The sequence below is a fragment of the Eucyclogobius newberryi genome, unplaced genomic scaffold (genome assembly GCF_026437365.1).
Source record: "Eucyclogobius newberryi isolate DKJ021-1_F unplaced genomic scaffold, fEucNew1.0.hap1 SCAF_19, whole genome shotgun sequence".
NCBI classification, from domain to species: domain Eukaryota; kingdom Metazoa; phylum Chordata; class Actinopteri; order Gobiiformes; family Gobiidae; genus Eucyclogobius; species Eucyclogobius newberryi.
In genome coordinates this window covers 25,721,422-25,736,615 of record NW_027315823.1, presented here as the reverse complement: position 1 = coordinate 25,736,615, position 15,194 = coordinate 25,721,422, and the positions used below count along the sequence as shown (strand labels likewise).

General features: G+C 38.5%; 1 protein-coding gene across 1 annotated transcript in view; it reads left to right on the top strand.

Annotated features, from left to right (window-relative positions):
• The window catches only part of tex264b (testis expressed 264, ER-phagy receptor b), a 43,311-nt gene extending 28,117 nt beyond the window's left edge, over positions 1-15,194 (top strand). Inside the window, exons 3-4 of the mRNA XM_072452463.1 lie at positions 7,557-7,710; positions 14,866-15,194. Of these exons, the coding sequence (XP_072308564.1) occupies positions 7,557-7,710; positions 14,866-15,143 (432 nt within the window). The 3' untranslated portion in view covers positions 15,144-15,194. The remainder of the gene's footprint in view (positions 1-7,556; positions 7,711-14,865) is intronic.

Genomic DNA, 15,194 nt, shown 5'->3' with positions numbered 1-15,194 from the left:
TCAGGGGCAAATTCAATTTCTCTTTTCTTCTAATATAAGAAGGCTCCTGACATGTTTTGGCAGCAGGACTTTGTCAGAGGTGACGTCTGATGTTGTGGCATGTCTATTGTCAGTCTGACAGATCTATCAGACTGACCACACCTGTCCCAGCCTGGTCAGTCCGATAGATCTGTCCCAGCGTGGTGGTCTCTAGTGAGTCCCATGTGTGAGCCAAAGTAAACGCTCCTTCGTCTCGATTGATGGTCTGTGCGACCCGCTTCCTCATTTCAATTCCTGATTTTTTTTAAAAGCTTAAATTGTGTGATTCCTTAGATTTGATTTTAGGAAAGTAACAGTGTTCTGAATGCCACCAAATGAAAGAATAACTGTTCCGGAATATATTAGTATAATAAGGAACAGTTACTCTTTCATTTCTATGTTCTCAAAGGCTCAACCTTAAGTTTCTATATGTAAAAAAGTACATTTTAAAAGGAAAACACAACTTAAAGTAAATAGTGTTGATGTTAAATGAATCCCGAGTCTGGCTGATGACCCACGTTGAACACAATGTGGAGTGTCCTTTTCAGGGCTGTAAACATAATGTACATTATTCTATTTTTGCCTGCATATTTCTACTCATGACAGATTATTTTCGCTAATTTACACTTTTTAATACTTTTCTTGATAACTTCTTTGAGAACTTACTACACTGAATCTGTAATAGACAATATCTGATTGTATGGAGAGCGCACGCTGTCAAGCAAGATACTACTCATTGAATATTAATCACAGAATTGATTTGCATATCTTATTTCATTCGTCTGACCATCAACATGGATTTGAAAAAGAGCTTTTCGCCTACAATGAATAGTTTAATGTTTTAGTTCATAAAAAGACCTTGAATGTGGGAGAGCTTGAATGTGCAAATGGCCAGTCTTTCTTTGCAGTGAATTAACTTTTTTCAGAATTGATATGAAGGATCTGTTTGCTTTTGTTTGAGATGTAATGAGAAGCAAAGCCAACACAGCAAAAATAATAAACAACACAATGACTATTTGGTTGAAAGCAAAAGAAAGCAGCTCAAACAAATTAGTATCTCCCCATATGCTTTTTATTTTTTCAAACATGACAGTGAATAAACACTTCCAGGAGCATGCAGCCTTGTACTTGTGTTTACACTCCCGTCATTTTAGTCATTTTGTCATTTGTAGATAGTGCCGACTTGTGGATGTTGTTTATATGTTACATTTGCCAGTAATAACTATCAATATCTAACTTCAACATCACGTTTCTAAAGTTCACTTTTTCAGTTTGGAGGTATTAACAGTGTACACACTTGCTACATCAGCATTTGCACTATGCGTTACATCACATCCTATTCTGTTTTTCATTTGTTCAGCTAATTTCTGCCACTATTGAATAACTTTAGTGTGACAGACGGACAGAACAGAGAAATGACATGGAGTTGGACAGTTTGTGACACTTGCAGCACCCGGTGTGACACTGGAGCTCTTGTATTAAACAACTTGCTGCATTAGATTGACCTATTTTGGTTTTCTTGTGGCCAGTGCCTCCAGACAGGTTTGAAGGGCTGGAACTGGTGCAACGGTGACTAGAGTTACTGCTGGCAATTCACAGTATCCAGTCTTGCGATGCACTTTAATTTAACTTTCACACTCTAATTGACATATTCTTATAAACATGGCTTTAATTTGATTAGATTAAGCAGCCATTTCCAATAAATCAGCCCTGCTCATAAAATGTTAATCCAGAGCCCACATGTGAGTGCTATTGTAGTGACAGCATATGACGCTTTCTTTTCTGCATTTGATCATTTGTTGATAAAGATGCCTTCAGCGTCAAAATTAACCCAAAAAACTTTGTTATATCCGGATTCGGCCCCATCGATATATGCAATGTGCCGTGGCCTCCATCTGACTCGACGCACTCACACAGTGACACCAGCTTCATTGTCATTTACAGAAGAGAGATTGTGTAATAATTGATGCTGCTGTATAAGGATCGCGCCGAGGAAAACGCCGGAGGAGCATTGCGGCTGTCATAATTAGACTGGGACAGATGGCAAGAAACTTTGAAGATGAAGTTGTTTCCAGTGAATCGTTGGTTTATTTTTTTCGTTTTTTGTCTCCCCGGCTTGTCACCTAATCCTTATATGAGTGACAATTTTTGTTCTCTCACTTTTACATGAATGTCAGCCAACACTGGGACGCGGCGGCAAGCATCTGTAATATTGCAAGGAGTCTTTCAGCAAAGGGTTTCGTGCTGAATTTGGAGTAGACTCAGAAATGACTTATGTTTGAAAACGCTGCGGCTAAAAAGATGTAAGAAGAGTGTGTGTGTGTGTGTGTGTGTGTGTGTGTGTGTGTGTGTGTGTGTGTGTGTGTGTGTGTGTGTGTGTGTGTGTGTGTGTGTGTGTGTGTGTGTGTGTGTGTGTGTGTGTGTGTGTGTGTGGGAAATGTGCAAAGTGCGTCACAGGAATACAGAGGTCTTTGTTAACTTCATTCATTAAACGTATACTTAGGCCGCAGCTAACATTTAAATTAACTGCCTTCAATTGCTTTTATTTGTGCTAAAACCTATTTGTTTTGATGTTTTTTCCTCATCAGAAACTTGCCTGCAGAGTTGTGTTTTGATTTACCGTATTTTCCTCACTAAAAGGTGCACTGGATTATAAGGCGCACTGTCAATGAATTCTATTTTGGATCATTTTTGTAAGGCGCATTAAGCGAAACAAAACGTGGACCGCACAAAATCGCTTCGAGGTCAGTAAGCACAACCAGAATTAATCTATATATAAAGCGCACTGGATTATAAGGCACACTGTCGTTTTATGAGAAAATTAAAGGCTTTTAAGTGCGCCTTATAGTGCGAAAAATATGGTACTCTATGTTTCACACTCTCGCCCAAAAGCGCAAAATGCTGACTTCCATCCACATAAAGGGCCCCTCCCTGTTTTCACAGTCCATACATACCCCATCACCACCGCAAATGTAGTTATTTATGTTCATATGTGTTCAACAATGAATCTAACTGCTGTTTTTTTTTTTTTTGCCTTGTATAATATTACATTATGTAACATATACAGCAGATTTTAAGCCAAAATTGTAATTCATCAGTGTGATCAGTGTAAAATAATTAAATGGAAAACGCAACATTCATCTAATTCAATATTTCCTCAGCAAACCTGTGTTCAAGACAGAGAACGTACGCGTTGTTGACTAGTTGACGTACATGAACTTTGAACATTTTGCACAAATCATCCAGCATAGACGCTCTCCATTGAGATTAATGTGATCCCCGCTTAACAAATATTGCCAAAATAACAGAAGTGTGGGTTAGCAGCAGTCAGAAGGCAAGGCAAGTTTATTTGTAGAGCACATTTTATACACAAGGCATTTCAAAGTGCTTCACACAGCAGGAAAAATGCATTCAAATCACAAAGAAAGAAGCAGTGGCCGTGGCGGATAAAATTAATAAGTTTGAGTTAAAATTAGTATTGTATTTTTTCTTCTTTATTTTTTTTCTTTAATGCTCTGTTAAACACTTTGAATTACTTTGCACCAATTGAGCTCTACAAATAAAACGTGCCTCTGACTTCTACTACTACTTTTTACCCAATTCAACAGCAATGTAGAACCTTTAATTAACTATTTAATGATGTTAATCCTTTTTTACATTCTCGAAGTCAAAAGTTAAGATTTAATTCTGTCACAAAGTGAGTATTGAGTAGACTTCTAATACCACTGGAGCTCGACTTTGTCTCTCGTCCACTTTACTGTTAATGCATCCAGATCACATACTAGACCAGTAATTCAAAGGCCTTTTTTAAGATAAGATAAGATAAGATATTCCTTTATTGTCTCACATGGGGAAATTTCATTGATGCAACGCAGGTAGATACAGAGGTAGATACAGAAGAACAGAACAAATAACTCTCTTATAAAAATCTCTTATAAAAATCTTAGGATGTCCGCCGGGATAACGTGACGATCTCCGGGTAAGACGACTGTTCTCCTCAGTTTCATGAGTTCCTCCTTTGTGGAAACGCGGTACGGCGCCGGCCGGGGGGGGCGCAGGGGGGCCGGGGGGGCTCGGAGCCAGGGCACATCGCGATGACACGAAAACACTCAATCCAGCCGAACAAAGTCAAAACAAGTTGAATTAAAGCGATTCCAGTGCGTGTCCCGATCATTCATGAAGTTCCTCTTTTATATAAACGTGTACCGTATACCGCATACTGTACGTCAGGACGGCCGGAGGGCGCGGGGGGGGCCGGGGGCTAGCTCAGAGCTAGCGCACATCACGACGAAAACACTCAATAATCCAGCCGAACAAAGTCAAAAACAAGTTAAATTAAAGCGATTCCAGCACGTGTCCCTATTGTACAAGTAAAGTAGATTTTTTTTTTACAAAATACAAAAGATAAAGCACAATAAGTGTGAAAAAAGTGTGAGAAAAGAGCGGAGCGTTTACACCGGGCTGCCAGCTGGACCGGCGCCTTTGTGACGTTTTTTGACGTTTGTTAAATGTCACAATCTCCAGTGCATTATATTTGGAGAGTTAACTTAATCACAGCAATAAGTCCTAAACCTTACTTAACGTCACACACAATAGAAATGAACGGAGAATATTGGAATATTTCGCATTGGCAGAAATGTGAAAGCCCGGAGTTAGACGGTGCATGAGTTGAATATGAAAAGGCGTTGTATGAAAGGTTAATGAGGCAGAGGAGTGGTCTCTGTCATGTGACACGTTCAGGTTTGAGGAGCGTAAAGTCCAAGTGTCAGATCTGTGGCGCTCTGACAGATGGGCGAATACTGAGCGGCAGGAGAAAAGGCAACAAAAAAGCTACATTACCCTTAGTTGTCCATAGTAAAAGAGTAAAATGAGTTTGTTTTTCCCCTGAAGAGCACAATTAAAGCATTACACTGTAACAAAAGACAACTGCGCACTGCTGCATCTAATTGTAAAACATTTGGTCAATTACAAATCATAAGAATGATTTCGTCGTGTGCATATAATAGAGTTCAGTTTAGTTTAGGTGTTATTTGTAGTTTGAAAAACATGTGCAAAAGGCTCTAAGTGCACAGTAAAACATGAATAACAACCAAATAAATAAACTATGGACATAAGTTACAAAACACTAAGTACCAAGACTTTTTGACACTGTGAAATAAGAAAGCTAACAAAGATTAATTTGCCAAAAATAGCAAAGTTCTATCTCTGAGTTCAAAGTGCATTGTGTACGCTGGCAGCTTGTGGAGCGTTTGAACGTGGTTGTGAATGATGCGAAGGACCTTGTTTTAAAGTGTACATTTGTAAGAGCCTCGAGAACAGGAAGGTCACACTTCACAATTCTCTTTTGTTGTTATTTTACCGAACTAACAGTTATACAGCCAACAACAACACTTGAAATGGTGCGGCAATTAAAGTTCAGCAAGATGTTTGTGAACTCTCAAGTTTCCGCAGAAAGAAAAGATGCTGAAGAGCCTTCTTTACAATGTTACTTGTGTTTTTGTCATTAGCAGGCTCAGATACATATGATGCTCTGGATTAAGAGCTGGTCCACTTTGCGTCACTTCCTGTCTGAAAAAGCTGTTAAATCTGCTCTGAAACGCATCTGTAGTGCAACTCATGAACTATAGATCAAATACATGAACTGTAAAACGTGACCTTGCTCGTTTAATGGTTGGACATTAATTATTGAGATAATCTTCAACTAATTAAGTCATTGAATAAAGGTCTATAGACAAACTCCAAAATGTGACATGAGCCCGAGAGAAGGGTTTTATGACTCAGACAAAAGAAGGAATTACATCCAAATAACTCTGGAAACAAGAACATTTAGTGTTTTTCTATGTAAATATTCCATCAGGATGTCCTCAAATCAAATCATTTTGGCTTCATCTGTGTCAAATTTAATACAAAACTTATGCTCACCATATATTAATAATGTATTGAGTGGATTGCATTTCATTATTTTATCTCAGTACTCTGTATAATGTTTGACCTTTTTTAATAATAACTAAATTACCATAATAAACTTGCTACATGAATTCAATCAAAACTTAATTCAGAAATGAAAAAATAAAAGGATTTTATATTTCCATATTTCTATTTCATGAACTATAAAATCTAACTTTGCTCATATAGTGGTTGGACATTTTAAACGTTATACTCTTCTACTTCTTTCTAAACATATCAATATAATATCAATATAAACTCAATACATGCATAAAATATTAATTGACAAAATTGAAAAGTGACTTGTTTTTCTTCTACTTTTCTTGCTAAATTAAAAGAAAGAAAAACATGCTTTTGTGAAATGAAAATGCCAAAGTTGAGTACAATTTGAATGTAAAATGTAACCACATTTACTTTCAATTTTATGTCATGATTCCACCTCGTAATGTTTCAACTTTTCCTCATATTTCTCATTCTTCTTTTGTGAATTGGATTTTCCTTGACGCGATTGGTTGGTGTCGTGACTTGCCCTTTACACCCAGTGTAACGTCGTCGTCCAGGAGAGCGTTCGCACAAATCCACACACCAAGTTTCTAATTGAAAAAGGGCACAGTGGGATTATAAACATGTCTAATCTTGCCCTTCTTCTACACGTCGATATATGTTCAACAAGCATCAACACTCAGATTGCTTAACAAGCTTTTTAAAAACATATATTCAGATGTTTCTTGTAAGTACCATGCATGGGGCGGAAACGATCAATAAATCACAACTAATGGATTGTTTAAATACAAGTTTGAGAATTGTTTAGTCGTTTATGAAAAAACTTTTTATTTTTTCGTCTGTAAATATACTACATCAGAATGTCTGTGGCTTCACTTTAGCTTCATCTATGTCAAATTTAGTAACAATATCATATTCACCAGCCTTTTGCCATTTTATTCACCAGCCTTTAGTCCTTAAACTAGCATTACAAAGCGGAATAAACGTACTACAATCGACCTTTAACAGCCAGTCCAAATGTTTGTGAAGATGATTGAAAACTGCTTCTGTTTGAACCCTTCATTTTGTCATTTGAATGTGTTTTATGGAGGACCCTGAGTGACACATTAAATGGAGTTTTCATTAAAGCAGTTTTTAAAAGATTATTCATAGCTTCCCATGTGTTTTTAGAGGACAATTTACTACATGAATTTGTAAATGCTATAATTAATACATCTTTAATACAGGAGTTTGCAAAGCATTCAACAAAAGTTTTATTGAAACATTTAATCAAGAATTTGACTTTTTGTAAAATGCTTTTTTAATAGTAGATTTAGTAAAACTCTTTACTTGTTCACTTTTATTATTCACTTTATTTTAAAAGGTTTTTCTATAAAATGATTTGTAAATGAATAAAGGAATGTTTTTAAAGCACTTACAGATAAACGTATTCTTGTAGAAAACTCTTATAATAGAGCATTTGTCTGTGTTTTTATGAAATATTCTTTTAAAAACTTGTGTGACGTGGCACTCGGGGTCCTCCATAGAGTCATGATGAAACCGTAAATCGCTGATAGCTCTAACCCTGACAGTGTTTGGTTGTTGTGCAGGAGAGGAGGCTGTGTGCTCACCCCTTCATCGAGGTCTACAGAGCGGGGCAGATCCACTACGTCGCTCCTCTGGCTCGACAGGGAGACTTCTACGTCCCCGAGGTCCGTCCACAGTCTACACAAGAAGACTCGCTCAGTGAATCGGATGTATCAGGTACAGCATCTGCACTCCAGTTATGCTTTTATTAGTACAAGCTTTTATTTGTTTTTTTTAGTAAAGAAGTTGTGTGTAAGGTAGGGCTGTCACTTACAATGATGTAGTAGTCGACTGGTCACTGATTATTTCTATTAGTCGCATATTGGGATTTTTTTTCAACACATTTTTCGAAAATATGACTGACTGAAGGCTTCTGGATAGAGAGTATTGACAAACAAAGGGTAATATGGATTGCAATTTGAAATATAGTATCCTTTTTTAACATTTTGATGCAATAATTTCACTGTTTTTGTTATAAATCATATTTCGAAGTGTTTTATAGTCTGTACAGTGAAGATGAAGATGAGCCGGTGACAGACCCAGTGTAGTTGTTTATTTTCTCAGGTCCGTTGCCCACAGAATGTGTCAAAACCGCATGCAAAGGCAATATTGACTTCAGCAGCGTTCAGCATGGCCTCTGGCGGGACCCTCGGGAGGCGGACCTTTTTCCATGGTTTGTTTATGAGCTACGGCGCAAAGGCAAACTGTGACGGACGCGATACAAGGTGTTAATGAAAAGCACAGACACAACAGCTTGGGGTGCGACTGGGCTGCAGCGAGGCGGGGAATTTGGGCAATACCACATGAACCAGCAGCTTACTAATATCCATTTGACATCGCTTCATCCTCGTGAGGGACAGTGGGTTTTGGAGGATATAATGTCCTGGAAGAGCACCTGACATTTAGGCTTTACAAGTGTTAATCTCATCATCGTTTTTTGGTAGTAGGGGAGGGCGATAATGACAAAAATGAATGTCTCTATATTTGTTGGGGTTATCTCAATGTCTATATAAATACAATGTTACTGCAGTCCATCAGAAATGCGCTCAAACTTGCCTGTAATTGTCCGCATCATTGTTCACATCAGTTTGTGAACATAAAAAAGACAAAATGAGCATTGTTGGATTGTTCGAGCGCCTATAAATGTCTTTTTTCAGGGTGCAAGTATTACTTAAAACATGATAGGACAATAAAATAACAAAGAACTGCAGGAATATCACATTAGTCTAACGATTACATGGTACGTTTATTATATTTTCATTCTTTAACTGCTTATTTTGCAGCCTTTAAAAAAAAATTGTATTAGATGAGATACTCCATATTCAATTGCAATATTTTCTTTTTTTCAATATCTATCTTCCACCTCTAGTTGGTAGTGTAAGAGAGTTATTCTTAGTTTTCATGCTTTGGGATTTGGGGAGAAAACATTGAAAATAAAGCCATTGTAACTGGATGAGTTTTGTTTTTTTAAGATGTTTCTGTTTCTATCCACAAACTTTCTCCAACACAGAGGCAAAGGCTGGTTGAAGGTTTACGCCTCGTTATGTAAAATAATCTGCAAAAAATGTTCAATGTTCATGTGCACTAACAAGTCAACACTGCACCGTGTCTCTGGGCTCTAAAACGGCTTTGTGTCTGTGTGAATCTTATTGAGATCGACAGCTCTGTGTAAAATTATACAAGCAGAAGGAGGAACAACAGCTAGAATAAGGTGAATAGCAAATGCAAATCTAAAATTGTATATTTTGGACATGACAAACCTTTTTAGAAGATACTTGAGGCACTCAATACCGGGGATGGACGATACCACAATGTTTTCGATACCGATACCGATACCAATACTGGTCTGGTTATTTTGTTATTTTCTCATTGTGTTGAGTTCTATGTTTTTCCCTTTTGTTTTATACATTTATAAACAGAAAAATAATAATATTTTATCCTGTGTTTTATTGTTTTAATTAGTCATTTATTTCACTATTTTTGATCTCTGTGTGAAGCTGGTTCATTTATTCCTCCATCTCATAGGCTTCCCTCAGAACACTTCGGGGCAGTCTCCAGCCTTGTCCTCTCAGCGACTCTGTGCTGGCGCTGTACCCCCTGCACAGAGAGAAGGGGTCTTTTCTTCCCCTCATGTGTGTGACAGATGCAGCGTGTCCTGTGTCGCGCTGCAGCGTTGCCTTGACGTTTGGGTTGGTCTGTGTGAATGATAATGTGACAGGTACCTGCTGCTGTCACCGTCAGATCAGCGTTGGTCGCCGGGGGCAACGGGGAGGGCCGCTGTGGTCCGCTGCTTTCCACCGGTCACCACTATATACCGCAAATAACTATAAAAATAGCAAATATGTCAGTCATATCAACCATATCGCACCCAGTCTCACTCAAAGGGGCGGCTCACTGTGTCATGGAGAAAGTGGAAAGTGGGGAATAAGAGCAAGATTTAGAGAAGTTTTACAGTTGTGTTCAAATATTTTGGCCTGCAACAGCTTTAAGATTTACTTTGAGCTTTTGGTGACAGAAAATAATATGCACATTACTTAATATGTAGCTTAATTTTAGTAACTTCCACTTTTTTGGTGAGGTCTGTTCTGTTGTTTCTCTGATGTTGAAACATGCCAAAGAAACAACTAACTTCAGTCTGTTTTTCCCTCTCAAAAAAGCTGCTTTACAATATACATATGGATTTTTGTAATTTCAGCATAGCAAAATCTTAAAATGGTCGTCTTACAATATTTTGGTATAGGGCATCATAAAAATATCATACCCATACATAACCCATTCAAGGTATTGATACTATAACTTATTATAGTATCACTTTATCAAAAGTACAATCATTTAAAGCTAAAATTCAAGAAACATATTCTCTGTTCAAATTACATTATTTTGTATACAATTATAATTTATAGATGGAGTTTTTGTATCAAAATTGAGCTGGAAATGTTAGTATTGTAACACTATTTTGGTATTTAGGTGGTGCTTTAGTCAATTAACTTTATATTTTCAAAAGGAGGCATGCCTTTCATATTAACTCTGTGTCCAAGGTTTGCTCTTAAAAATATAGTTTGTCATCGTATTTTTAACTAACTCATCAAATTTGCATTGGTCCCATGCACGTTTCCAGAAGACTTTTTACAGTCCAAAGAACACTAATGAAATCGTTTCCCTCCGTGTGTTTAGCCCCCTCCATCAGACTTCAGGAAACGGTTCTTTGTAATTACAGCGTCCTCTTCAGACCCATCTTCATCCGTCTCTCTGTCACCGTGGAACATGCAGCTGCCACTACATGTTACACACAGCAACACTTCACTGTTTAAAACCCACACCAAGTCTATTCAGTCCAGCAGTTGTGTTCATTGATTACCCAAAAGGATCTAATGCTATAACAATGATGAAATGTGCATCCATCTTCGTAACCTTGTGCACCTCAACACGCCGACACGATTTGGTGATATATTGCTGTTTTTAATGTTGCCGCCATTTATAAAGATGTACAGCTTTCGTTGATTCCTGCCAAAATGAATGAGTCTTGTTTGTGTTGTTTTAATGCATCTTTTCCTGTCCTGGAAAGCACTTTGAATTATACTTTGTGAACAAACTGCGCTCAACAAATAAACCTGCCTTGCCGCTTTTCTCCTTATCAAAAAGAAGATATTGTGAGTGTTTTTCTGAAGATTTTTTTTATCTTTTTATTTTTCTTAAAGCTATGCATTGAAGAATATGCTTTATGTTCACAGTTCAATTCTGGCACACCTTTTCTCCATTGATATTGTAATCGCTGCTGTGAAAGTTTTGATTCTGCTAGAAAGATTTATTAAGTCAAAAATATTTTTCTGTTTTGGAAAGAACATTGCATTTTAAGAGTATTAACAGTAATAGTATTGTCAAAGTTGCCAAGTCTGCTTTTGGTATAGCAAAAAAGCGGGGTGAGACAGGGCTGTGCTTGGTCCCCCTTCCTGTTTGCTTTGTACTTGGAACCATTGGCCCAATATATTAGACTATCAAAAACAAGTCATGTTGTTAGAATTAATGGGATTGAACATAAAATTGCCTGCTATGCAGATGATATATTCTATTATATTTGACCAAACCAGAGATTTCCATACTCAATGTGACTTGGAAGCAAGGATTTTTTTATTTTTTATTTGAATTTAAATGTGCCATTATTTAGTTTCTTTTTATGCTTAGTTGATGTCCATTTGTGTTCTTATTTTGATTTCCGCTCTCTCGTCGTATTGTGTTCTGTTCTGTGATGTTCTGTCTTCTATGTTTATTATTTTAAGGCCGTGGCTGCAGAGCCGCAGCTCAGTCAAATGGCCCAGCAGTTTCAGGAACCGCAGCACTGCCATATAGCCTCATGGCTAACCCTAACCCTAACCCTTAACCCTTAACCCTTAACCCTAACCATAACACGGCGCGGTCAAATAACATGGCAGTTTCGGCCGCGCGCCGCGGCTCTGTAGACACTCCCTTCTTTTTAAAAAAGGAAAACACACAGACACGAGGCTATCCTATCCCAAATGTTTTGAGAAGTTCCTATAAAAATAATTTCTATACATTTCTGCCCGCTCTCATATGTGTTGCTTGTCTTTCATTGTGTATCATGTCCTCAGTGTGAATTAATTATTGTTGGCTTAAACTATGGAGATATTGATCTGCGAGAACTATGTTTGAAAACACAGTTGGCCTCACAAAAGCAAAAAGGTCAACAGCGAGCCACGGACAGGGTTTAAATGTATGCTAATAACTACCCAAACATGCTGGAGTCAAGTGCTTGGACATGATCCCTTCCAATTAACTGAGCTCAAGACCTTTAGCTTGGAGGAGGTTTTAATTAGCAGAGACTATTTTGAGTTACAGTCACAAGGTGTTGACGCTGCACTGACTTTAGTTCATTAATATTCTGTATTCAGGGCGATAAGCAGAAAATACAGTTCACCTCTTCCTTCTTTCATGTTCAAATTGAAAAGCAAGCTTCATGTGCAAAATGTATTCCTGAAGATCTTTGTGCTGGCTTTATTAATTAGCTCAATGCAAAATTAGCTGCACTCTCACAAATAATAAGAAACGAGGAAAAAAAAATTACACCGTGCCAAGCAGTTTATGGACATTTAAACATCAAAGTAGCTTTAACTCACTGTTAAAGCAGTTTTGTTCCCAGATGTTTGTCGTCCATGAGTGCAATTTATGAAATGCTGAAATAGAGCATTTTTTGAAGAGAAAGTGAATGTTTTTCTCTAAGATGAAAAAATTGTATATTGAACAGGTTTTTGATTCATGGATTAAATAGAGCATATAAACTCTACACAGAAAATCCCAGACCTCATGGTCCAAGAACTTAAAACATTGTATAATGAGGAAAATAGTTTATCTTTCAGTATTTTAAACTGCCTTTGTGAGACTCTTTGAAACGAGGGGGGGGACCTCATTAAAGACATTTCTGTACAGTTTTGTCACTTTGGAATTTTCTTTCAATTGAAGCAATTATATTAAAGAGTAGTCTTGCCCAAATGTCCTTGTTGATGCAGGAACTGAACCTTGGTTGTATAATATAGTTCAGATCAGAACCAGGCAAAGCCAGATAGAAAGATGAGGGACTGTCACAGTGGCCATTTGAAATGCTTCAATAATAAAACACTTTGTTTTGGGTAAATGGATGTGTAGCATGACACATTAACCTCGCTACCTTTGCATTCTGCTCCACACAGAATGTGTGGACTCAAACGAATCAGTTGGGAGCCGTACAAAATGGATTCTTAAGAGTTTGAAACCTCAAATGTACCATTCTATTAAATTCTATTCAATTTATTTTGTAATGCCCAAAATCACAACAGCAGTTGTCTCACAGGGAAAAACAGATTAAACAACGTTCATAGGGACTTGGCAATGTCCCAGCATCCCGTGTCCTTAGACCCTTCTTCTTGGCCAGGAAAAACTACCAAACCTCCTTGGGAAAAAGTAGAAACCTGGAGGAATTCCACAGTGAAGGAGAGATCCGACTCCCTCAGACGGACATGCGGATGTGAGATAGACAGTGGAGTTCATATGGAGTAGAGGCCGCTTCTCCAGGGAGTCGAGGATCATCTGGGTCCACAAGTCATCGATGGGCCTGACCCACTGACCCACCCCCCGGGGAGTGGGAAAGGGCAATAAACAGATTACAAGTGAAATTAAATATTAAATATTGTTTGACTGAGTTGTTCCTCGGGCAGCGTAGCTGAAACTGTAGGTTTTTATTTATGTTCCTAACTGGCCTGACCATAAGTGATTTCAAAGAAGAGTGTTTTAAAAGCCTGGTCTCAAATGAAGAGACTGTGTCGGCCTCTTTAACATGGACAGGAGCTGATTCCATAACACAGGAGCTTGGGAGCTAAACGCTCTACCTCCTACTGTGCTTTTAGAGACTCTTGGGACCACTAGAAGGCCAGCATTTTGAGAGCGAAGAGCTCTGTTTGGATGATAAGGTACTATAGCATCTTTGAGGTAGGATGGGGCCATGTCATTTATGGCTTTGTAAGTCAGGAGGAGGATTTTAAATTTGATTCTGAACTCGACAGGAGCCAGTGAAGAGACTCGAGCACCGGCGTAATGTGCTCTCTTCTTTTAGTTCCTGTTGGTAATCTTGCTGCTGCTTTTTGAACCAGTTGGAAAGCTTTTTATTGAGCTTTTAGCTCTAGACGTTACAAATGCATGGATATGTTTTTCAGCATCGCTTTTAGGCAGGATTCTGATTCTTCCGATTTTGGCTATATTGCACAGATGGAAATAGGCTGTTTTACAGGCTTGATTTATATGAGCTTTAAATGAGAGCTCCTGGTCAAATGAGACTCCAAGGTTTCTTACAGTAGAACTGAAGGCAACACTGACATTGTCCAGTGTGACTACGTGAGCTGGGTTTAGACCGTTGTGACACAGGTTAGTTTTGCCCTACTGATGATGTGTTGTTGCAATAGTAATCCTGTAATAGTAATTCATGGGCAACAATCCAGTTTGCAGTGCAAGGTTAAGTTGATCACATCATAAAATATGGTCTATTTTGCCTCCGATTTGAATTTACTCCTCTCAAAGTGCTGGTTAATTACTTCTGTAGTCACAACTACCCTGGGTTAGGCTGAAGGAACAGAGGCTGCCAGTCTGCTACATACAGAGGCACAAAGGATGAAGTGTCTTGCCACTGGTCACGACGTAGAACACATACTTTAACTACTCGCACCCCTCTCACGTCATACTCGCACAATGCTGCTTCGAAGGAGTTTTTGTAACGTTTTGTAATTTGTTGTTATAATGCATAGTGTGTTTTTGTCTCACTAGTTTGCCCCTCTCTCCCTCCTTCCATAGGCGCAGAGTCGAACAGTGAGTGCAGTCTGGGCAGCGGCGTGGCTCTGTCCGACAGCAGAGAGTCGTCTGTAAACCGGTCTTCTGTCCACTCCGGTGCGCCGAGGGGTTCTTACGACAGACAGAGCAGAACCAGGAGATCCAGGTATAAAGAACGGAGCTGGGACCGACATGGCCGACAGGAAAAGAGGGAGGAGACGCGCTGTGAGGGGGAATCTGTTCAGAAGAGCCAGGATGTCTCCACTCAGGAACTGTGGGGAGTCGTGGGAGAGGAGGAGTAGAAACTAAGCCAGTGAAAATGTGAACGGTCAACGCAAAGGCAAAGAAAGGGA